Raw genomic sequence first — 26205 nt, 5'->3', positions numbered from 1 at the left:
TTTTGTTGGATTATAAATAAATTTAGTTTTGCATTCATCTATTCCGTAAAAATTTCCCAATAGTTTTAAAACTCAAAGGAACAACATGTTATTCTCAAACTTATTTTCACATGAGCATTAACATGACTGGATAGGGAAGTTATCCTCAAACTTGGCGTTGCAAAAATTGCTCATTCTTAACAAAATGTCTTACCAAGATTTGAACCTAATAATTGTATCTTGTATTTATTAGATAAATTAAAAGACTTAATTTTAATAACTAAAAACAACAAATTCCAAGTAATAATTAACTGGGCACGACATGCGTGGACCAGTTCACAATAATATTACTCCTTCCGTGTTTTAATAAGTGTTACACTTTGACTTTTTCCATTATCCACATAATGATTTTGACTTGATTAATATACTAATTTATAAAAAAAAACAAATGTTATTGTATAATATATTGTTGGATTTGTCATAATGTATACTTTCATAATATCAATTTTCCTATAATTTTACTAAAATATAATTAGATAAGTTAATGGTCAAAGTCGTCTCTCGGCATGCGTGTTTGGTCAAATTGTAACACTTATTAAAACACAGAGGGAGTATTGTAGATCTGAGATACGTACGCATGCCGCAACTGACTGTATCTTAAACGTAGTGATCCTAATGTTGACATAGTAGCCTTAATTTTAACATAGTACTCCCTCCATTTTTTTTAAATGCGTTATTTTGATTTTTGCACTATTTACATATTATGCATGCTTGACTTAATTTTTTCACCTCTATAAAATAAATAAATGTTATTATATAATATATCATTAGATTTGTCATAATGTCTAGTTTCATAATTTATTGCTTGGTTGCTAGCTCATGACAGGCTGAGAACAAGGGATAGGTTAACTAAAGCAGGGGTTGATGTTTGTGGAGATTGCTTACTTTGTGGTATTGATATGGAAAATGCAAATCGTGTGTTACTATAATTTTACTAATAATAGACAATTAAAGATATTAATGGTCAAAGTTACGTTTTGGCAAATGTGCCGGTTAAACTGATGCATTAAAAAAAAATAGAGGGAGTAACCTTTGTCAAAACTCATGTGACTTTTAATATTATTGTAATTTGAAGTACGATGATATGTTGAAAATAGTGACCCTAATTTTTGATATAGTTATCTGTATTATTAACATTGATCCGTATATTATATATATCATTAAAAAAAAATTAACCTCTTATGATCTTTATAACACAATCACTTCTATTTTAATATAATAACCTTTATTTCAACATAGTGACCTTTTTCCCATTAATCACTAGTAGAAAAATACAATTGGGAAGCCCTAAATGGGAAGCGGTTATTGAGTTTCGCTTCCAAAAACCCACTTTAAAAAAAAAAAAAAAACTGAAACATACAAATGGGAAGCGGTTTTGGGTGAACCGCTTCCAAATATTGTAATTGGAAGCGGTTTGAACATTAAACCACTTCCCATTTGCTAAAAAACCCTAAAAATTAAAACCCCATTTCATTTCTCCGCTCTCTCTCCTCTCTTTTCTCTTTCTCACGCCGCTCTCTCTCCTCTCATTTCTCAGTTTTCCCCCTCCATTATTCTCATGCCTCACTTCTCTCTCCTCTCCCCCCACGTCCTCTTTCCTTTCTCATCTCCTTTCCTTCTCTCCTCTTATCACCGACAACATCCACGACGTCGAGCACCGCTGAGCACCACCGAGCAGCCCACACCCACACCGACCACAACAACCACTGACACCGAGCACCACCGATTAGCCCACACCTAGCACCCCGAGCAGCCCACACCGAGTACCGCCGAGTAGCCCACACCGATTTTTAGATCTATGTTTATGGTAAGAATTTCGATCTAGTTTTTTTTTTCCCTTCAAATTTCATCATCTATATGAATTTTTGGGTTGTTAGATTATGTTTTGCTTTGAATCGGTTAGATTTATGGTTTTTTTTTTTTTGAAGTTTTTGAGTTCTAAATTGGTTAGGGTTTGTTTATAGTTCTAAATTTCTAGGTCCGTTTTTGAGTTTTTTTTGAAGTTTTTAAGTTCTAAAAATTTTTGATTTTTTTTTAAATCTAAATTTGATCTTTCCTTATTAGATTGTTCGATTTTTTTTTATCTAATTTTTTAGGTCGTTCGTGTTTTTAGATCTTTCGTTTTTTGATTTTTTTTTTTTTTTTGGTTTGTTCATATTTGCTTCAGATTGCGGTGGTGATAGCAGGATGGTGGTGGCAGAATACCACGGCGGTGGTGGGCTGGTGGCTTCAGTAGAATTGTTTTTTTTAATTAATATGTAATTTTTTTTTGGAAACAATATTAAAATGTAATATTACATCAAATTACCAATGGAAATATATATTTTTATACATATGTTTAGTTATTGCGTATTAATATTTCTGAGAAAAAATCAAAAAAAAAAAATTAAAGGCATAATGGGAAGCGGTTTGACGCCAAAACCGCTTCCCTTTCACAACAAATGGGAAGCGGTTCAAACCGCTTCCCATTTAACAGGCTAATGGGAAGCCCCCCAAGCGCATGCGGTTCAAAACCGCTTCCCTTTAGGGGGTTTGAACCGCTTCCCATTTGCCTTATTCTACTAGTGAATAAAATGATCATAGTGTCTCCAATATTACTGATCCACAATAAATTAATATAAACCAAGTCTATTTAAGAGTTTGCACACACAACACGCACTGTCTTTAGTTTCAATTACATTTACAAAATATTATTCTTTATTTTTGAACTGATTATGGGCATGTTGTAACTGTGGAGGTAGCTGTAACTGTGGAGGTAGCTGTAACTGTGGAGGTAGTTGTGAGCTATATATGTAGCTGTTAGCTGTAACAAGATGTTAGCTGTGAAGATAAATAATTTAGATAGAGTATTCGGTAAAATAGCGGTTGACTAGCTGTTACATATAAAAATCAACATTTTATTTTTAAAATTATAGATTAAATTTTCAACAGTTACCTCAAAAGCTACCTCCAATTTCAAAAGCTAATTTTTCTAACTTTTCATAAAAGCTACCTCCACCACTAAAAGCTACCCTAACCACTATTTTGTCAAACACTTACATTTTTTGTCAAGTAGTGATTTGACTTGATCAAACCACTAAAAGTTACCTAAAAGCTACTCAAAAGCTAGCGCCGAACACGCCCTATATATTTTAGAGTTTGGCCTGGTTGCAATATTGGTAGTTGATTATGTTGGTGTTTTAGTATCGATCCATTACATCTCTAGCCTATTCAAAATTTAAATAGTTACATTAAAACAGTTTAACTTTCATGATGGCATGACCGGAACATTGTTTAGGCCAAAAATTAGCTGTATATCACTAAAATTACTACAATATCTAATTATCTATTATCAGAGACATAAGGATAGATATATACCTATCTCTCTATTCTCTAATTAACATAGATATTGATTGAGTGGTTACAATTCCAACAACATCAACAGCCGATTATTCGACGACTGAGGAGTAAAGAAAATTCAATACGTATGTCGGTCTGTTAGTTGTTTACACTATTTTCATGTGTTATAATAATGTGTGGTTACCTCACTCAATTAAAGTGTCATATGTAGAGACTCTATTTTCATGTATCATAATAATGAACGTTTTTTTTTTTTTTTTTTTTTTTTTTTTTTTTTTTTTTTTTTTTAAATCCATCTATTGAGATCAATGATGATTATTTAGTATTATAAACTTCGTCCAATCCTTGATGTTCTACCCACGGTATTACTCTGGGTGGTGTTGGGCCCGGGTCACCTATCTTGACGGGTCGCACGCACACTCCATTCTACATTAGGATGATATTGTCCGCTTTGGGCTAGCCCGCATGGATTTGTTTTTGGACACCTTTCAAAAAGGCCTTATACTAATGGAGTGTGCACTCACTTATAAGGAGCTCTTCACTTCCTTACTCCTTCCATGTGGGACTAGGGATGAACTACCCCAACAAACCTCCCCTTAGACCAAGGACCACATAACTCATGGTCTCCCCCCCAGCAAAACTATCTTGCACCGCCGATATCACCACGGGACACGCCGCCTGAGCCACAATATCAGGAGGACTTTCGATGCAAGGCACCAAAATCGCAAGGTCACACGTTTGACGGAACTGTCCCATACATAACGCCCGTATTGTTCCGGCCGAACCATCAGCTCTGATACCACTTGTTGGGCCCGGGTCACCTAACTTGATGGATCACACGCACACTCCACTCCACATTAGTATGATATTGTCCGCTTTGGGCCTAGCCCGCACGAATTTGTTTTTGGACACCTTTCCCAAAGGCCTTATACTAATGGAGTGTGCACTCACTTATAAGGAGCTCTTCACCTCCTTACTCTTTTCATGTGAGACTTGGGATGAACTATCCAAACAGGTGGGTCAACGCTAAAAATTAGGTTAACCATGGGAATTTGACTAAAGGTAGGATTTTACAACAAATCACCTTTTACTAAATAGTTTCTTACAATATTTTTTTATTGGATAGTTTCTCACAAAGTATAGGCTTTATTGATTAGTTTATGCATGACAAAATCCTTATTACTCCCTCCATCCCTTAATACAAAGCCTTATTTCCTTTCCGGGTAAACCAAAATACAATACTTCTTTCTATTTAAAGATTGTATTTTTTGACATTATTACTTTCTTTTTGATGAGTTGTCATCTTTTTCCTTTACTTTTTTGTACTTTTAATATCAATTTCTAACACTTTATCTCTCTATCTCTTCAATTATTTCCAACAACTTTTTCTTTCTCTCTATCTCTCTCTAACCCCACATGCACATATATACTTTTAATCATTAGTTTTAAAAAAATTTCAACTTTCTTAATTCCCGCGCAAAAACCAAAAGAGACTTTGTATTAAGGGACGGAGGGAGTAATATATAGTTATTATAATTTTTACTTACTGATAGTTAAAGATAAAATCAGTCAAAGTTTTGCATCAGTATACATGTACAAGAGAAACAATTCATCACTTATTTGAATATAGAGGGAATAAGAAAAGGCGTTGAATATTCTATGGTTAAATTAATCAAAGGTGGGCCAATAATAGGATAATGTACACGTACAAATGTACAATATAGCTAAATTGTGTAGTCAATAATATCTCCCATGCACTAATTAAAATGCATGCATTTTCCCAAATGGCTATGCATCTCAAAACCCTATAAATACCCCCTCATTCATAACCAAATTCATCACACAAAAAACTCATTAAAAAAAAAAACAAACTAAGAGTTAATTAGTTACAAAAGTTAAGAAGAGTGAAAATGATGAAGATTAAGAACTTGGTGATAATCATGGTGATCATGACCCTTTTGGTGGGTACATCAATGGGAGCAGACGGAAAATGTAAGAATAAGGGCGACTGCCCCAAAGGGATGTGCTGTAGCAAGTATGGCTACTGTGGCAGCGGACCCGACTATTGTCGCCGTGTCGAGCAGGTTCAAGACCACCCATCTACCGACCTTCCTCAAACTCGCAAGGTTGGTGTTAAAGCCCCTTGAAAGATGCAACCAATTGATTATGGCCTAATGGGTTACCTCAGCTTGTAGTGTAATCTCTTTGTGCCTCGCTACCTGTATGTTATCCACTATAAATAAGCTCCTTTTATACTAGTATAATATAGGGGCATTTTAAGTTATTGTACGTTGTGGCTTTGTTTGTAATCAAATGATCGAACATAGATATATTGTTCGTCTTATATATGTTATCGTACATGTTTAAGTTTTAAAAGATCTTAAATGTTGCGTTATTGTTATATGTCTTCCTTTTATTCTATATCCATTGTTGATTAGAAAATTAAACTGGGATTGTTCTTATTTAGTCGATCAATTAGAAATTGAGATTGATTTAGTTGTGTGGTACATTCAAAGTTTGGATTATCAGTATATATTTCTTTAACATTTTTATAATCGTAATACATGGTCAAACAAACAAAAGAAAAATGAACGTACGAGTTTTAAATTTCAGACTAATCATGAGATTTGCAAATCATAATGAGACCTTAAATCAATATTTCTAATAATGTAATGCAATAGAAATGGAAAAATCAACTCTTGTGATCATGTAGTATATTTCGAAGGAGCTAGGAATAACACATAAGAAAAATTAATGGGTCACAACTCACAAGTCACAACCTAGTAGAGAGGGACTTCTGTATGAGTCGATCTGAATATGACCAAGAAAGGGAATAATCAAGTTCTTAAAAATAGATTGGACACCATATAAGAGAGAATAGCAAACTTGCTTAAAGGTCGCATGGATTCATATAAGACACAATTGAAGTTTTAAAGACCTTCTGGTGCAAAAACATTGCATAATGGTCGCAAGAATTCATATATATAAGACACAATTGAAGATTTGAAGGTATTAATTAAAGATCTTCTGGTGCAAAAACATTGCATAATGGTCGCATGAAATTATATAAGACACAATTGAAGGTATTAAAGATCTTCTGGTGCAAAAACATAATGTTTCTATATATATTTCATGGAGAGAAAGCTTCAAACTCGGAATTAACATTACACATCTCAACACAAGACATATATATTTTGTTTTTTTTGGGATTTTTGTTGTTTATATTTCCAAATATAATAAGCTCTTAATTTCTTATCACTACGGAGTAGTAATGAATGCTAATAGTGGCTTTTGTTTTTAGTAATTGATGTAAAAAAAAAAAAAAAAAAAAAAAAAAATTGAAATATGGATAACTTTATTTTATTTTATGATTTTTGGTTTTTTCACAGAATAAAATAGTGGCTTTATAACATACTGTTAGAGTTCTTTGCCACAACTGTGGGTACAGTCTTGCTTTCGATATAGTAATATTTTGTTTTTCATGCTGAAAGTTGAGAATTCTCTCGGTTTGTTAGCTTCTTGAGATTCACCGAAGAAATTTGCTTTTCCATTACACTCTTGCAAGACCATGATTTAATTAATTAAGTGGGTGAGACGATATATATGTATAACAACTTAAAAGAAAATTCAAAGTTATTGGAATGTATATCTTACACATATGTTTTGTGTACACTAAAATATATTCTACCTCCATTTTTTTTTTTTTTTTTTACGTGTAAAGTGTCTTTTATAATGCTTGTCAACACACTATTAAAAAATAAATAAATAAATAATGCTTGCCAACACACAATTTTAATGATTAATATCATTAATTATCAACATTATGAAATAATAAAAAGTAGATAATAATAAAGTTTACATTGATATTCAAATGTACAATGTACCACACGATTATATTTTCCCATAACTATAAATTACAAAAACTAATCAAAATGTAGTTTGTAAATAGACAAAAGTGAAAATGTGTCAATAAATTTTTTTTATAAAAAAAAAAAAAAAAACCAAATAAAAAAAAAACGGAGGAGATATTATCTTACGAAGATCATGTTGTGTGTAGATTATTCTGCAGTTTCAATTCAAGTGAAAAGGATATAGCCTATTGTACTATGGAGCATAACATTCACAATTAGAACCAAACATGACAGATGATGATAGTAAATGATTTATGCCCGTTTTGTGATCAAATGAAACTATTGATGTTGATTGGATAACCACCTTAAAAAAAAAAAAAAAAAAAAAAAAAAGGACATTTTGTGAAAAACTACCTTATAAATCATTTTTTTTTTTGCGAGAAATTAGCTAATAAAAAAAATGTTGTAAGAAACTACCTTATAAAAGGGTAAGTGTTGTAAGAGACTACCCTTGGTCGAAAAGTCATCGTTGACTTTTATTTTTCGGCGTTGACCATGTCACATGCCAATTAAGAAAAAAGGAGGGAAATGATGAATTAAAAGTCATGTGATTGGAACGTGATGTGGTAAATGCCGGAAAATGAAAGTCAACGATGCCTTTCCGACCAATGGTAGTCTTTTACAACATTTACCCTTTTATAAGGTAGTTTCTTACAACATTTTTTTGATTAGGTAGTTTCTCGCAAAAAAAGTGTTTTATAAGCTAGTTTTTCACAAAATGTCCAAAACAAAAAGTAATAGACCATACAAAACTCGGTAATAAATTATATATAATTCGTTCATTAAATAAGAAATGTACCATTAATTGTATATACACAATAATTAGTTATAGGATTGGACCTCTAGCTTCAATATACTGAGTAATTGTCAAGTTTTCATCTACATTTTGATGAATTAAACCACAATTAACTTCACAAATGAAACAGTTCGATTGAATTGAGCCCATGGGGAAAGATGTATGCGACCATGTAAGTCTATAAGAAGATACGAAGTATATAACACCTAGAATGAGTAATAAAGTTTGGATTATCACTATAATTTTTTTCAACAACAAAATGTTCTCCTACTTCACCATAATCGTAATATATGGTCAAACAAACAAAAAGAAGAATGAAGGAGTTTCAAATTCTAGATATGTAAGTGGTTATTATTTTAGTATAGATATAGATGAACAATGTTATTAGACTTGATTAAAGCTAATTGGGCCCGAAAAAATGTCAGGTTTGCCAATTTGGACAAATTTTGGGCCCTAATGCAGTCAGGCTCGGCCACACCTAGTTTTAAAGTTTCTCTTTTTGATTCTGGGTAGCCTAAAAAATCATTTTAGTTAAGGTGTGTTCTATTCACCTGATTTTAACTGATCTTAACTTATCTGAATTTATCTGAAATTACTTGAACTTATTAAAACTTAGTTTACTTATAATTTGTACTTGGGTGACCCTTATCAGAACTTATTAAACCTGAACTTAACTTATCTGAACTTAACTGAATTTATCTGAAATAAGTGAAAATAAGGTGAACAGAACAAACCCTTAATCCCAATGCGAATTTGGCCCGACATAGTGTGTTTGGGCATGGTTATTCAACTTGAAGTTGGGCCCAAATCGAATCCTTGGCAAAAAAAATAGGCCAAATTTATTGGGCCACCTCAAAGTACGTAATAATATCAATACATTAGTTCATATATAAAACTTTATCAGATGTAAATTGATTTTGACACATCCTGTCAAAAAAAAAAAAAAAAAAAAAAAAAATTGACTTTAACACATTAGTGTGAGAAAAGTATAGACATATAGAAAACTAAGAAGAGTATAGATGTATAAAAAATTATGCTCTCATAATGGGTATGTCAAAATTATTCATTTCAAATGGGTAAAGAAAACTTCGGAGTGTATATGTACTTATGTGGGCTAGCGTGTGCATGTGATGAGCTATGTATCACCTATCTCGGGAGAAGTACTACTCACTCCGTTTTTAAATATTTGTTCCACTTTTCTTATTTGGAAATCTTTTACAATATTTAATTTATTTCTCTCATCTAATGGACACAACATAGATCATATTTTATTAACTTCACATTCTCCCTCCTCCAATTTCTCAACAACTTTTGCTTTTTACAATTTTTTATTCTCCCCCCATACCCCATTACCTCCATATTTTATTACTTTCTCCGTTTTCTCCTAAAACTCCACGCATGGAGAAATAGAACAAGTATTTAAAAATGATGGGAATACTAATCTAAAGAAGTCTTAGAGCCTCATTGCATGCATGTCACCAAGCAAGCATTATTTTGTTCCAAAATCATATAATTACCAAAATCTAATAATGTTGTACCAAAATATTTTGGTACCTAATTTATTTTATGGGAAAGTCTAAATATTGCCCTTTAAGAACGGTAAATTCTATATGGTAGAGTATTTTTTTATACCATAGTAACTAGTGACCCTTTAATAGTAACTAGTAACCAGTCACTATACTAGGGGCCGGGTGGTTGAGTGATTCTGGTGGCTTAGGTGGTGAAGCTAGGTGATTTTCGGGAGTAAAATTAAGAGGTAGGTTAGTAATTTAATACTAGATTAAGGTTAAAAAGTTACCCATAAATCTATGGGTTGACTTTTTTTTTTTTTTTTTTGGTTAAAGGGAGTCAGCTTACATTACCATAATATCAATAAGTAGCATACATAGCAGTTTGGGGTGGGTGGCATCCAGCCCAAATTACATTAGACAAACTAACTAAAGTCATAATAGTTCAACTTAACAAAAGATTCTCCCTCTCAGGAGAAAAACTAATACTATTGTCAGGTCCAATTGGCGCTCCCAAATTAGCTGGATGTATGTACTGCAGTTCCCTATCCAAAATGAGCACCTTCCTAGCTTGCTTTGCCGCCCAGTCAGCTTCAGCTTGATGCACCCTCGATCCGTGCCTTAATGAGACATTCCCTAATTGCTGGATCAATTCCCTGCATATATTGTAGAGGTTAGTCAGGCCATCCAAGCACTCTGATCAGCATTGATTCCAAGTGTTATTAGGCCCTCTATGCCCAGATTTTTATACTAATTTAAGTGTTATTAGGCCCTCTATGGCCAGATTTTGATACATATAAATAAAAAAAATCAAGTTCACCAAACTCAAGAAATTCCTCCTTATTAAAGGTTCAGCCATCATCTAATGATGTATTAGGACTAATTTCCTTTTATTCTGTTCTTTTTCTTTATTTCCTTGTCATGTTTTATTTCTCTGTAGCCAGTCTGTTTTGGCGGCTTTCACAGCTGGTCATAGTTGTCCTTTTGTATGAGCTGTTAAGGAAGGAAGGTAGGTATCAGCTCTAGGGTTGGCCAGTTGCTGTAGTATATATATTTCAAGGGTTTGTATGAGCAGTCATCATGATTGAAAGAAATATCAATGAAACAGTAACAATATTGCTCTGCCCCTAAATCCTCTATTCTCTATTTTTGCTCACTGCTTAGTTTACATGGTATCAGAGCCAGGTTGTCTGAGGATTTAGAAATTGGTAAGACGTTGCTGTTTCATACATTCCAATCATATAAACACATCTTCCTTCCCAAAAGACTGAATCTTTCGGTTTGATATCTTATTATTACAAGTTAAAGTTTTGATCTTTGAAGAAATGGGTAGCACTGAAACGGTGGATACAACTCACCCATTATATTTACACCCATCTGAAGGAGCTAATTCAGTGAACATTTCAAAGCTGACTAGTTCTTCAGATTACAGAATATGGAAAAGATCTATGGAAATAGCATTGTCTTCAAAGAGAAAGCTCGGCTTTGTAACTGGTACAGTGGTGAAGGATCCAAAAGATTCAGCCAAGGCAGAGATGTGGAATACCTGCAATGACATGGTAATTTCTTGGATCTTTGCTTCAGTTTCTGATACAGTAAAAAAGTCTATCATGTTTTTTAGAACTGCTAGAGAAATGTGGTTGAATCTTGAACAAAGGTTATCTGTAGTAAATGGTTCTAGAAAATATAAGTTGAGCAAGCAACTGTATGAGTGTAAACAACTGGGTATGCCTGTTAATGAATATTACACTAATATGAGTGTGTTATGGGAGGAGTTGGAATCCTTAAATCAATTACCAGTGTTTACTACTTACAATAAAGAGATAGTCACTTTTCTTAAGGAATTGAATGCGCAAAAGGAAGAACAGAAACTGTTTCAGTTCTTGAATGGTCTTGATGATGATTATGGACCACAAAGAAGCAACTTGTTGATGATGACACCTTTGCCTACTGCTGATATAGCATGTTCATGTATACAACAAGAAGAGTTGCAAAGAGATGTTCTTAAGACTGTGAAAACAGAAAATGAATCATCTGCAATGTATAGTGAAAATGATAGTGAATCATGTACAACTTGTGGTAAGGCTGGACATACAACCAAAAAATGCTGGCATGTTGTTGGTTTTCCTAAGTGGCATCCTAAAGCAAGGTCATAACAAAAGGGAAAGGCCAAGGTAACAGCACCAACCAACAACAAATGGTCTAAGGAAAAGAGGACCAATAGTAGCAATATAGCTGCAGATGCTCAAAGTGCAAATGATGGAGCAACAATGACTTCTGCCACAAAGCAGCTAGATCAATTGATCAAATTGCTGCCAAATCCCACAAAGCAAGCTGCTTCTACTTCAGAAACTGATGATGAGCTGGATAATAATTTTGCAGGAATGGTGTCTTGTAATTTTGCTACTGTTGTGTACAAGGAGTGGATCATTGACTCGGGAGCTTCTGATCATATGACTACAGATCTGCACAAACTTGTTGATCTGTAAGAATGTGTGGCAACACAAAAATCAACTTGCCTAATGGAGATACCACAACCATTAGTCATGTTGGTAGTCTGAAGTTAAAAAGTGGGCTGACATTGAAGAATGTGCTGTGTGTGCCTGAGTTCAAGCACAATTTATTGTCTGTGAACAAGCTAGTTGCTCAAGATGGATGCAAGGTATCATTTTACCCAGCATTTTGTGTGATACAAAATGAAAAATCCAAGAAAATTACAGGGCTTGGGAAAGCATTGAATGGGCTTTATTATTTGGTAAATGAGCCTATAGAGCTGATTTTAAGCAAGCTGAATGAACTTGCAAAGGAAAATCGGGTGAATGTGAGTGAACTGACACAATCTCAAGCCAACAATGCTCATCTGAAAATGGGAATCTCAAATATAGGTGATGAACAGGAAAAATTCGGTAAAGCTGTGATGTGGCATCACAGATTGGGTCATGCTCCCTTGGACAGAATCAAAAGTGCTGTAAATTTGTCAAAGGAGGATATGACTAAAACTGGTGTATGCATAACATGTCCTATGGCTAAGTTCACAAAACAACCATATGCAAGGAGCAAATCATGTTCTGCTAGAGCCTTTGAACTGATACACCTAGACACTTGGGGTCCTTACAGAGTATGCAGCAGAAAGGGGTATAGATATTTTCTCACTATTGTTGATGATTACTCGAGAACTACCTGGGTTCATCTCATGAAGCTTAAATCAGAAGCATTTGCAATCATACAGGAATTTGTGCAATTTGCTCTGGCACACTTTGAATCAAAGGTGAAGAGAATAAGAACAGACAATGCTTTGGAGTTGGATGATAAAAAATGCAGAGAATATTTTGCAGAAAAGGGTATTGTTCATGAAACAACCTGTGTGGATAGACCACAACAGAACGGTAGAGCAGAAAGAAAGCACAGGAACATTCTTGAAATGTCTAGAGCTTTGAGATTTCAAGCTGGTTTGCCTCTCTTTTTCTGGGGAGATTGTGTTCTTACAGCAGTGTATATTACAAATAGACTGCCCACAACTGTGCTGAATGATATCTCACCTTATGAGAAGTTGTATGGGGTTAAACCTACATACAAGGAAATGAGATCTTTTTGTTGCCTGGCTATTGCTTACAATCCAGAAAAACACAAAGATAAGATGAAGGAAAGGGGTGTTCCATGTCTTTTTCTGGGATATCCTTTGAATAAAAAAGGATATAGATTGCTTAATCTTTTCACAAACTCAACATTTGTGTCAAGGGATGTGAAATTTCACGAGCATATTTATCCATATTCTCTTCCACGTGATGAATTGAAAAAGCTTATGCCAGAAGACAGAGATCATGACATAGGCAATCCCAGAAATGGATCAATATGGGATGAGCCATTGATGAATGTCGATCAAGAGGAAGTAACTGATGATGATGTGACTCACTCTGATGAAGGTTCTTCTCAAATACAATAATCAACATCATCTCAGATACATGCTTCACCCAGGAAGTCAACCAGACCAACTAAGAAACCCAGTTGGATGGATAGTTACCAAGTGGGATGTGCAATTGCTGAGCTAGTCAACAGGGTCATATATGCTCCTACAGACAAGGTTTTCTCATGTTTTATGGCTTCTCTTGAGAAACATGAGGATCCAGTGACTTTTGCTCAAGCCATTCAACAAGGAGATCACTGGATAAAGGCAATGAATCAAGAACTGGAAGCTCTAGAGGAGAATCACACTTGGATTGTCACTGATCTTCCTAAAGGGAAAAGAGCTATAGGAAGTAAGTGGATCTATAAAACAAAGTTTCTTACAGATGGTACAATTGATAAACACAAGGCAAGACTTGTCATTTTTGGAAATATGCAGAGATATGGACTGGACTATGATCAAACCTTTGCTCCAGTGGCCAAACTAACCACTGTAAGAGCATCACTTGCTGTAGCTTCAATGGAAGGTTGGATAACACATCAAATGGATGTAAAAAACGCATTCTTACATGGTGATCTCTCTGAAACAGTCTACATGAAATTTCCTCAAGGCTATGTAGGTCAAGGCAAAAGAATACAGGCTGATATGAGCAAGCAGGAAAATGAAAAGGTGTTGAAGTTGTCAAAGTCCTTGTATGGACTTAAACAAGCACCGAGGCAATGGTTTGCCAAGCTGTCCACTGCATTGAAAAGTTTTGGATTTGTTCAGTCCAAGACTGATTACTCCTTATTCACAAAAGTTAAAGGTGATCAATTCACTGCAATCTTGGTGTACGTAGATGATTTGATATTGGCTGGTAACTGTGAAAAGGATATAACTCAGGCTAAGGCATTCTTGTCTAGTCATTTTCATATGAAAGACATGGGTGAGCTGAGATACTTTTTGGGGATTGAAGTGCATAAATCAAGTCAAGGTATATTTCTGTCACAGAAGAAATATACACTTGATTTGATAAGAGAATATGGTACTGCTAATCTCAGACCTCTGAAACTGCCCATGGATCTGAATGTGAAGCTGATTCATAATTTAGAAGACTTGCTTCCAAGGCCTGAAACTTATCAGAGATTAGTGGGAAAGCTGATTTATCTGACTCTCACCAGACCAGACATAGCATTCACTGTGCATGTCCTGAGTCAATTTATGCATTCCCCCACAAATGTTCATTTTCAAGCTGCTAAGAGAGTGCTGCGATATCTTCTCTTGTCACCTGGACAAGGTATACTTCTTGCATCGAAACAGGCTGCTGTTTTGACTGCATATTGTGACAGTGACTGGGCTGGTTGCCCTGTTACTCGAAGATCAACTACTGGATTTTGTGTTCTGCTTGGTGAATCGCCTATCTCCTGGAAATCTAAAAAACAAAATGCAGTTGTAAAATCATCGACAGAGGCTGAATACAGATCTCTTGCTCTTACCACCTGTGAGGTTCTATAGGTCTCACAGCTTCTCAAAGAATTGGGGGTGAAGCTTATGTAAACTCCTGTTCTCAAGTGTGATAACAAGGCAGCCCTCTCAATAGCAGCCAACCCTGTCCTACATGAAAGAACGAAACATGTGGAGATCGATTGTCACTTTGTAAGAGATAAGCTTGCTGAAGGACAGATTCACACTGAATATATCCCCACGAAAGAACAGGCAGCTGATGTCCTGACTAAGGTCCTCACAGTTCATCAACAAAATGCTCTTCTGCGCAAACTTGGAGTTCTTTCCAAAGCTCCACACCAAGTTTGAGGGGGTGTATTAAAGGTTCAGCCATCATCTAATGATGTATTAGGACTAATTTCCTTTTATTCTGTTCTTTTTCTTTATTTCCTTGTCATGTTTTATTTCTCTGTAGCCAGTTTGTTTTGGCGGCTTTCACAGCTGGTCATAGTTGTCCTTTTGTATGAGCTGTTAAGGAAGGAAGGTAGGTATCAGCTCTAGGGTTGGCCAGTTGTTGTAGTATATATACTTCAAGGGTTTGTATGAGCAGTCATCATGATTGAAAGAAATATCAATGAAACAGTAACAATATTGCTCTGCCCCTAAATCCTCTATTCTCTATTTTTGCTCACTGCTTAGTTTACACTCCTGCTACACAAGCTAAACCTGTAACTCCTTGAAGCTTACACTACTTATGATAATGGACCGGGTTTACGTACTAAATTTAGGGCAAAGTTGTTTTGCCTTACTAGTTGGTTATGCTGCTAGAAATAAATTTCGTACTTTTTAAAGTTATGATCGTGAAGTTATGATGATCGTGGCTTTCTTGTGTAGTTGTGTATCATGGTCAAAGTTAGTAGGTAAAAAAAGTTAAATATGTCAAGTATTATGGGACGAGCTAGTGAGAGGTAATATACTATATTAGAGTCGTATAAACAAAAATGCGGTAAGTATCAATAAAAGCATCTATCTCCAAATTCTCAAGCTTATATTCTGTCAATAGCAGCATTCCATTACTCCTAGCTCATATACAGTCTAGAGGTGAGATTCCAAGCAACAAAGTGATTAAACTCCCACCTTAGTACCTTACCACATACAAAACAACTACTTAACCGCTCACATCAATGCAATGTACTCCAAAAATCCTACGGTATTGTTCATTTGACCTAATGAAAGAAAATGCGCCTAAAAATTGGGATTATTCAGAAATAATGGATTAATTAAAGTAAATGGCCTAAAATTGGGATTAATAATACCAATTTTTCCTAAAAAAAAATGGAAAAGGGGTAGTAATATGTAACTTGCTTATCATCCCAATAGCGTTGAATATTCTATGGTTAACTTAATTATATAAAGGTGGTCCAATAATAGGATAATGTACACGTACGATTAATATAGCTAAGGAGTGTCGTAGTATAGCCAACAATATCTCCCATGCACTAATTAAAATCCATGTATTTTCTCAATTTTCTCAAATGACTATGCATCTCAAAAATCCTATAAATACCACCTCATTGATAGCCAAATTCATCACGCAAAAAACTCATAAAATAAAACAAAGAAAAAAAAAAAAACTAAGAGTTTATTACTTACAAAAGTTAATAAGAGAGAAAATGATGAAGATTAAGAGCTTTTTGATTATCATGGTGATCATGACCCTTTTGGTAGGTACATCAATGGGCCAAGGACAATTATGTCTCAATGGGGAGTGCCCCGATGGGCTGTGTTGTAACACACAACGCTACTGTGGCACCGGACCCAATTATTGTGGCGGTGTCGAGCAGGCTCAAGCCCAGCCTTCTATCGATCTTGCAAAAACTCGCAAGGTTGGTGTTAAAGCCCCTTGATCGATGTATGCAACTCATGATTATGGCCTGGGTTACCTTATAACTGTATAAGTAATCTCTTTGTGCCTCACTACTTGTTATCCACTATGAATAAGCTCCTATGTATATTATAGGGGCATTTTAAGTTACTGTACGCTATGACTGTTTGTAATCAAATGATCAAATATATATTGTTGTCTTATATATGTTATTGTAGAATCTTTTACCAAAATAGCTAATTCAACAAAAGTATTTATAAAAACGGCTATTTATAAATTTTAATTCCAAAACTAGCTAAACTATAAACTTAGAAAGAAATTATTTACTTATTTTTTTTCCTTTGAATTGATTTGGTTCATTTTTTTTAATTTAATTTGGGTTTTTTTTTTTTTTTTTTGGATTTTTTAATTGAAAATTTTAGAGGCCGAAACCCTAATTTCAAGATAAAATCTAAACTTTTGTCTAGATCGTAACACAAAGATTTGGAAATTTAAGTAGAATTGCCCTATTCACATACTGCAAATTTATACGATGATAAGAGATTTTAAGATATTGTTCACCTTTTTTATGTCTACTAATTATCTCATAATGTCGGCTAAATTTGAATATTGTTGAGTTTAATGTGTATAATAAAAACAAACTTGCATATATTTATGTGATATATAATGGAAAACAATGAATATGTTTGTGAAGAACAATCTGCTTATTAATTGCTTGATCTGGTAAGTCAATCTAGTTCCTCTAATATGAATATGGCTCATCTTATCTTGTATGCAGATATGTTTTGATGAGGTTCCTAATTCCTATGCTCAACAATGAGATAACAAATAATATATTTTGTTGTAACTTGTAAGTGCACAAGATAATTTGTTCCAATCCCCCCCCCCCCCCCCAAAAAAAAAAAAAAATAAAATAAAAAATAAAGTGATAATAAAATAAAAATATAAAAAATTCCAAAAAAAATGAACCTAACAGGTTCAAAGGAAAACAAAGAAAATTAAAAATTTCCTTCCCACCAACTTAGCTAGTTTCGGAATTAAAAGTTCTAATTAGCCATTTTGGTAAAAGATCCGTTATTGTACATATTTAAATTTTAACAAATATTAAATGTTGTGCTGTTATATGTCTTCTTTTTTTTTTTTTACTCTAAAATCCCTTTTTTTTTAAAAAAAAAAAAAAAAAAAATTTACAAAAATCCAATATTATTGTGTTAGTATAGGTTTCTCCGCATTTCAACCCCTATTTTTTTCGTTATATTTATCTTTCGTTATTAGGCATGGTGACTAGTTTCATATCCTTGATATGATCTTGTTTCAAAAAAAAAAAAAAAAATATCCTTGATATGGTCATTAAAGAGAATAGTAGATACATGTTAGTCGATCATTTCATATGAATGCAAACGGTGTTGAATATGTTAGGGGAGGGAAAATACAATAAGTATTTTGTTTTGGAACCAAAAATGGTAAGAAGTTGTGGATCTAGATATATATAACTAACACAAGTCACACTGATTTCAAATGAAAATTATTTGTGCTGATAAATTAATTTATTGTTAGGTTGTTTTTGGGTACCAACTTGAGCCAATTCACAAATTTTTGTATGTGGCCAACCACAATTTCTATTTATTTTTTTTAAAAAAATTACCACAAGTCTTCTCTCTCCTCTTTTCTTAGCTTCTTCTCCAATCCAAATCACACATCACCAACATATCTCTACTCCACCCATTCTCTCTCTCTTATTTTCTTAGCTTCTTCTCCAAGCCAGATCACACATCACCAATAACCATATCTTTACTCTACTCATTTTCTCTCTCCTCTTTGCCAAATTGCTACAATTAAAGCTCGAAATTATATAAATTGGGTGTCAAATTGCTGTGAAAAATTGCAATTAATTGACCTTAAGATCATCAACAACATTTGAAGTAGTGAAATCGATGAGAACCGGAGAAATGTGAACTCGTTTTCTTCGTGGAATCTTAGATTGAACATTCTTCGTCAAAAATTCAGCAACAGAAACAACAATAGTAATATGAGTAGATTGTAGAATATTTGTAGGGTGCGGCTAGTTTGGTCAGGGGTTACTTGTAGAGTGTTACTAGTTTGGCTAGGGGTTACTTGTAGGGTGTTACTGGTTTGGTCAAGGGTTACATGTAAGGTGTTACTGGTTTGGTATGGAGCCTACAAGTAACCCTTGAATAAATAACTCATACAAGTAACCCTTGAATAAGTAACTCATACAAGTAACCCTTGAATAAGTAACTCATACAAGTAACTCTAGAATAAGTAACTCATACAAGTAACCCCTGAAATAACTCATGTAAGTAACCCCTGAATAAGTAACTCATACAATTAACCCTTGAATAAGTAACTCATACAAGTAACCCATGAATAAGTAACTCATAAAATTCAAGTAACCCTTGAATAAGTAACTCATACAAGTAACCCTTGAATTAACCCATACAAGGAACCCCTGAATAAGTAATCCATACAAGTAACCCCTGAAAAATACAAGTAACCCTGACAAAACCGGTAACCCCGTTATGCGCGTGAATAGTAACCCCATTATGCGCGCGTCTTCGTTATTTTTGCTAACTTAGCAGTAGGGCACACGGTGTTGCCTGCTGCACCAAAAAGGCTCTGGAGCCAATTATGTCATGGGATAATTTTTGAAAACAAATTAAGCTAAATAAATAAATAACCTTTATCATTTTTATTGTTGTTCACTTGTTGTTATTGGTGTTGTTATAGATTTTAGTTTATTTCAGAGTATATATTTAGGCTGCACCTTAAAAAAATAATATTCAGTAAAAATAATTTCAGTTCACTAAAATTAATTTCAGTTAAGTAAAAATAAGTTCAATTCAGCATAAATAATTTCAGTTCAGTAAAATTAAGTCTAGTTCAGCAAAAATAATTTCAGTTCAGTAAAAATAATTTTGGTTCAGAAAAATCAATAAACTTAAAGAAAAAATATAATAGAAAATCAGTAAAAATAATTTCAGTTCAGCAAAAATAATTTCAGTTTTGTAAATTAATTTCAGTTCAGTTAAAATAATTTAAGTTCAGCAAAACTAATTTATGTTCAGTAAAAATAATTTAAGTTCACCAAAAATAATTTCAATTCAGTAAAAATAATTTAAGTTCAACAAAAATAAGGTCAACTGGACGAGACCTTAGTCAGTGTAATTGGTAATGAAACTAGATTTCTCCTCCTGTCCTCCTCCTACACATTAATTAATTGGCTTAGATGGATCAAGATACAATTCCAAGAACATTTTCTCAAATTTAATTAATAATGGCTTTACATTTATAATCTAGACATATAGAACGTGTCGTAATAGACCTTGATAAATCCATGCTAAAATTGTATGTACTTGTATTTGGTACTTATATAATAAATCCTTTTGGTCAAAAATATTTGCAATGCTATGATCGACACATTAGAGTTAGACCACAAAGACACTAAGCTATGTAAGACAATATGACTGGTAAAAACTCAAAAAATGATAGTTGAGAAATATACATAGAAATCAATCTAATGACATGTCTAATGATAGTATATATAATAAAATAAAAAAGTAATTCAAAAGAAGATCAATTTATGATACATATTAATTGATTAAATTATACATATATATATATATATACATATTCTTATAGCTTTTTTTTTTTTTTGAAGGATGAGATTTTTATAACTTCTTTTATATATATATATATGTGTATATTAGATTCTTATAACTTTTTTTTTTGAAGGATGAGATTTTTATAATTTCTTATTTATTTATGCATATAGTTATTTTAAAATAAGAAAAAAATAATAATATAACGAGTCGTCATAGTGATGTATACATTTTATAGACTAGTTTTCATTTCCATTTCAAGTTCCTATCAACCATCATATTTTTGATTTTTGAAGACTAAGCTTTGGCTTGGCATAGTGGAAATTAAAGCACAGTATTTCAAACATAAGGTTGGAGCTTCAATCCCCACAAGTGACAATTTCGAAAAAGAGGATTCCCTCACCTTAAGTCCTTGACCCCACTCATTCAAATTGTCTAGCCCACTAATATGAGTTGGATTAACCCGTGCCTTCATCTTACCTAAAACAAAAAACAAAATTTTGGTAGGATCGATGAGTATTTACATCTACCAAAAGTTCATTAATACAGTATAGTAATAATTAGAAGTACTCTCTCATTTTTCTTAGCCTCTTAGGTACCCTAACCGTTTGGCAATTACATACAACACCACTTTGAGAGTGAGGGATACCTCAAGTGGTTAGAGCTCCCCTCCTGGTTCCAAGAGATTTTGAGATCGATTCTCATTGTCCGCCCTTGTGGCTCTCTAAACACTAAAAAAACATACACCACCACTTTAATTTGACAAATGTTTTATGTTATTGTAAACTTGCAATAAACTGCGTAAGATTAAACATAGTTATTTGGGTATATATTAGAGCTATCTGAATGTATAGTTTGCAAAATACCAACAATTTATAAATTATTGATAAATTAAATATATTATTAGTTAAATTTCTGCATTAAAAGACACGGTCATGCAAATTAAATCGGGTACTTTAAGAAAATTGGAAGGGAATATATAATTTGCACTCCGTAACCTTCTTATCCCAACCAGTGTTGAATATTCAATGCCTAACTTAATCAAAGGTGGTCCAATAATAGGATAATGTACACGTGCAATAATATAGCTAAGTAGCGTAGCCAATAAAATCTCCCATGCACTAATTAAAATCCATGCATTTTCCCAAAAGACTGCATCTCAAAACCCTATAAATACCCACTCATTCATAGCCAAATTCATCACACAAAAAACTCATAAAACAAAGAGAAAAAAAACTAAGTGTAAATTAGTTACAAAAGTTAAGAAGAGTGAAAATGATGAAGGTGAAGAGCTTTGTGGTAATCATGGTGATCATGACCCTTTTGGTGGGTACATCAATGGGACAAGGAGAATGTGTCAATGGGGCTTGCCCCAATGGGCTGTGCTGTAGCCAGTATGGCTACTGTGGCAGCGGACCCGCTTACTGTGGCGGTGTCGAGCAGGCTCAAGCCCAGCCTTCTACCGATCTTCCTAAAACTCGCAAGGTTGGTGTTAAAGCCCCTTGATCGATCTATGCAACTCATGATTATGGCCTGGGTTACCTCTTAAGTAATCTCTTTGTGCCTCACTACTTATTATCCACTATAAATAAGCTCCTTTTATACTTGTATAATAAAGGGGCAATTTAAGTTACTGTATGTTGTGACTTTGTTTGTAATCAAATGATCGAATATATATTGTACTGTTCGTCTTATATATGCATGCTATTTATGGTACAAGTTTAATTTTTAAAAGAGCATAAATGTTGTGTTGTTATATGTCTTCCTATTACACTATATCAAGTGTTGATAGGAAAAAAAAAAAAAAAAAAAAAAGAATTGTTCGTAGTCAATTAAAAAGTATGGTGCATCCAAAGTTTGGATTATTAGTATAATTTTTCAACAAAAAATGCCCCATAAACATAATACATATATGATCAAACAAACTTAAAGAAGAATGAACGAGTTTCAAATATAATTTAAGACTAAAAATCATAAGATTTGCAAATCATAATGAGACCTTAAATTAAATTAAAATTTTCAAATAATATAATACAATAGATTTGAGAAACAAGTCTCGTTATCACGTTGTCTATTTCAGAGGAGGTATAACACATAAGAAATTAATAAGGTCACAACCTACTAGAGTAGTAGAGAGGGACTTCAATATGATATGATCTATACAACCAATTCAGATCAAGAAGCGAAATCAAGTTCCTACAAACCGCTTGGACACCATACAAGAGGAGAATAGAAAATTTAAAGTCAAATGGATTCATATGAGAAACAATTTACATGCTAAAGATCTTCTAGTGATAAAATTTAATGTTTCTATACTTCTTAGAGAGAAAGCTTCAAACTCGAATGAGGCGAATATCTGATGAATAACACGCAAGTACAACATTCAACAACTCCATTGATATATTTTTGTTATTTGATATTTTTTTTGTTCATATTCTCAAGGATTTTTTGTCAACAACTAGCTTTTAAGTTACCACTTTTGCGGCGAACAATGACCATTTACTCCAGAATTTATGAATTACTACCTTATACTGAATTTTTATTTTGGAACCACTACCAGTTGACGGATTGCGTCAATATTTTTGTTAATTCCAAATTGAGAGCCCTAATTTATAATTGAAGAGTGAGAGAAATGTTTTGGAGAGAATTCGATGTAAATTTTGAGTAAAATAAGCAAATTGAAACCACAAATGCATGTTGGAATTATATTATGTTAGCCCCAAATTGAAAACACTAATCTAATTTGGGTGTAAATTAGGCAAATTAAAACTGAAAAGCATTAACATGGGATTCAAATTAACTAGATATAACATTAAGGTGCTTAAAATAGGTTTTAATGGGGTCTAATGTATGTAATTAGAGTTAATTTTGTTTAAAATTGTTGAATGTGGGTCTCATTAATGGAAATATTGACGGTATCCATCAAATGATAGTGGTACCAAACAAAAACTCAATATAAGGTAATTTTTTCGAAAACTTTAAAATAAAAGGAAGTTGTTTGCAAAAATGGTAAATTAAAAGATACTTGTTGACAAATTTTCCTATTCAAATTTTCCTATTCTCAAGTATAATAAGTTCTTATGACAAGTTACAAATACTAAGAGTAATGGCTTTTTTTTCAGTGATTGATGTAATCAATATTTTACCTTGAATTTATATCAATGTCAAAAAAATTTGAAATATTGATAATTTTTTATTTTAATTAATTTTATGAAATTTTGTTTTTTCATACTGTAGAATAAAATAGTGGCTTTGAAAAATGGCAGATGCTTAGATTTTTAAGTAACACTAACTACAAGATACCATGCTGTTAAAATGTATAGCTGTTAGAGATTGATACATTAATAAGGAAATATTTGGTAGATATAAACAAAATTTAAATACTCCGTATTACATAGCCGTAAAATACACTTCCATAAAACTGATTGGTACGGTGTTTTATAAAATTGAGATTAAAATAACTGATTTTGCAAGCTAAAATATTTTCTATAAATTACATATCAATTACAGAACTGATTGGTATTATTGGAATGTTGTCTTACTCATGTTTTTAATCAAGTGCTTGAATTGGGCATAATTTTCAACAGGAAAATTTGGCCTGAACTTTTGCAACCTAGCTAGCTAGCTAGTGTTTTTCTTCGAAGCAAATCGTTTTCTTTGGCAAAAGTTTAGACCTATTATCATTTTTAATTTCAACAAAATAATAATGTATAGTGTACAAACTTGTTTAAGTGGGTTAGACAATATGTATGTACAAACTAAAAAAATTCAAAGTTTTTATTTGGAATATAATGTTCTAAAAATGAGGTATTTATTGTCTTATTGAGATAATGTTGTGTGTAGACTATTCTACATTTACAATTCAAATGAAAAACACACACAACATTTACAATTAGAACCATACAACCATACATGACAAATTAGGATAATAAATAAATAAATAAAATAAAAAATATATATATATATCGATTTTGTGATTAAGTGAGTTAGATAGAGAAGATGATAACCACTATTTAATAACCCTATAAATAAAATCTTAGTTGATGCATCCTTCAAAGCACAACTCTCTATCAGATTTGAGAGCTTATTATGTGTATCCGTGTGTACCGTACACGCGGGGCCATTTGCTCATTCAATCAACAAAAGAATAAAAATATTGTTTGCTCATTTGTTGCTTAAATGAGCAAATGACCCCGTGTGTATATAATACATTCTAGCATTGTTTACTGGATCTAAGGCATTGGAGGCCATAACTTTTTTTTTTTTTTTCCAATTTGCCACTTATGGAAGAAACCCTAGCCATCATGGCAGGCCTTAATTAGATGGAGACATTTAGAGAAATTATGGAATGCAATAAATTTAACATCATATAGTCAAAGGGCAACTTTCATTCTGGCAGCATTATCAATAATGCAAATATGCTTCTCGATGAAATAGCCAATTATTATCCATATTATAAGGACGTGATTAAGGAAATTCCATTGGCAAAGCTATCCAAGGGCTTGAGGGAAGCAAATATGATGGCCAAGGAAATCTATGTTAGTTCTACCACAAACCGCTACGAATTTAGGTGTTGAAGGATCTATGCTAGATAATATTTTAATAATTAATCAACCTTCCCAATTAACCCCAAGCTGCACGTACTCTACTATTACTTTTGGGACAAACTTTATTTGACACTAATGTTTGCATTGGATAACAATGGTGAAAAAAAAGGGTGGGGAACGATAAAGAGGGGTGGGAAAGGGAGGTGAGGGAGGGAGAAGGTGATCTTCCATTTTCCTTCCAAAACTTTCCAATAATGGAGAGAATGGTTGATTCGGTGTACTACCTCCGTTAATGATTATCTGTAACTTTGGGGCATTATTTGTGAAATATAAAAAATTCCAAAGTTGCAGATAACTATTAACGAAGGTAGTATTTGCCGGATAAAGAAATAGGAAAGCAAAGAAAGGGATGGAGGTGAAGGGGAGGGACTCGAGGGAGGTGAAGGGGAGGGGAGTGAGGGAAGAAATTTGAGTGTTCCTTCCAATTCCATTTTATTCCCTTCCCTCCTTGTATTAGGTATCCAAGCAAAGGATGTCGAATCCCTTATTTTCTTTTCTCTTGTATTCCCTCCAAATCTCTCTATTCAAACATAGTGTAGAGGTTGGGTGTTAACCCGCCACTTTTAATTTGTATATCCTTCTTAAAAATGGGGGATAAGTTTGTAAGCACATGGCTTAAGCGGGCCTATAACTCTATCTGTTAGCTACTATCTAGCTCACTACATGTAAACCAAAGGAAAAATACCTCATCAGATCAGCAAAAAGTTATACTACCTCCGGATCGTATTATATGCAACTTTGGAATTTTTTATATCTCACAAATAATACCCCAAAGTTGCATATAATATGATCCGGAGGTAGTATAACAATATATTGTGCATAAGTGTAATAGATTAGAAATGGGTGATTGAGTATATATGAATAAATGTTACACAATAATGGGACCTTTAGCTTCAAAACAATTGTCAAATATTGTAGATGGATCAAACCTGAATCTACTTTGAATATGAACTGATCGATTGAGCCCCTCGTGGAAAGAAGTATGCCATCATGTAAGATTATAAGACATACATGATCATTAATTGTCAAAAATGGAGTTCTCTCCATTGGAATTATTTTATTAATTTTTTTTTTTAAATCTCTATACTCACTATATATCAGTGGAAACTGAGGAATTGAGAATGTTGAAAAGTTGTCTCTTATATAAAGCTTTTTATTTAAGAGATCGAGAAAT

At 33.2% G+C, this 26205-nt stretch overlaps 1 protein-coding gene across 1 annotated transcript; it reads left to right on the top strand.

Moving 5' to 3' along the window:
* The first annotated feature begins 10918 nt into the window (after positions 1 to 10918).
* Positions 10919 to 12082, top strand: LOC145564755 (uncharacterized). Its single transcript, XM_081624966.1, has 2 exons — positions 10919 to 11710; positions 11756 to 12082. Exons 1-2 carry the CDS (start codon positions 10919 to 10921, stop codon positions 12080 to 12082), a joined length of 1119 nt encoding a protein of 372 aa, XP_081481092.1.
* Positions 12083 to 26205: the final 14123 nt, after the last annotated feature.

This window comes from Chenopodium album, chromosome 10, assembly GCF_948465745.1.
Source record: "Chenopodium album chromosome 10, dcCheAlbu1.1, whole genome shotgun sequence".
Taxonomy (NCBI): Eukaryota; Viridiplantae; Streptophyta; class Magnoliopsida; order Caryophyllales; family Amaranthaceae; genus Chenopodium; species Chenopodium album.
The sequence above is the reverse complement of the archived record's forward strand: the minus strand, read 5'-3'. Positions and strand labels throughout refer to the sequence as shown.

Coding starts and splice junctions, on each gene's coding strand:
- LOC145564755 (XM_081624966.1), top strand. CDS start 10,919: ATGGGTAGCACTGAAACGGTGGATACAACTCACCCATTATATTTACAC. Junction 11,711..11,755: donor CCAAAAAATGCTGGCATGTT/GTTGGTTTTCCT, acceptor TCATAACAAAAG/GGAAAGGCCAAGGTAACAGC.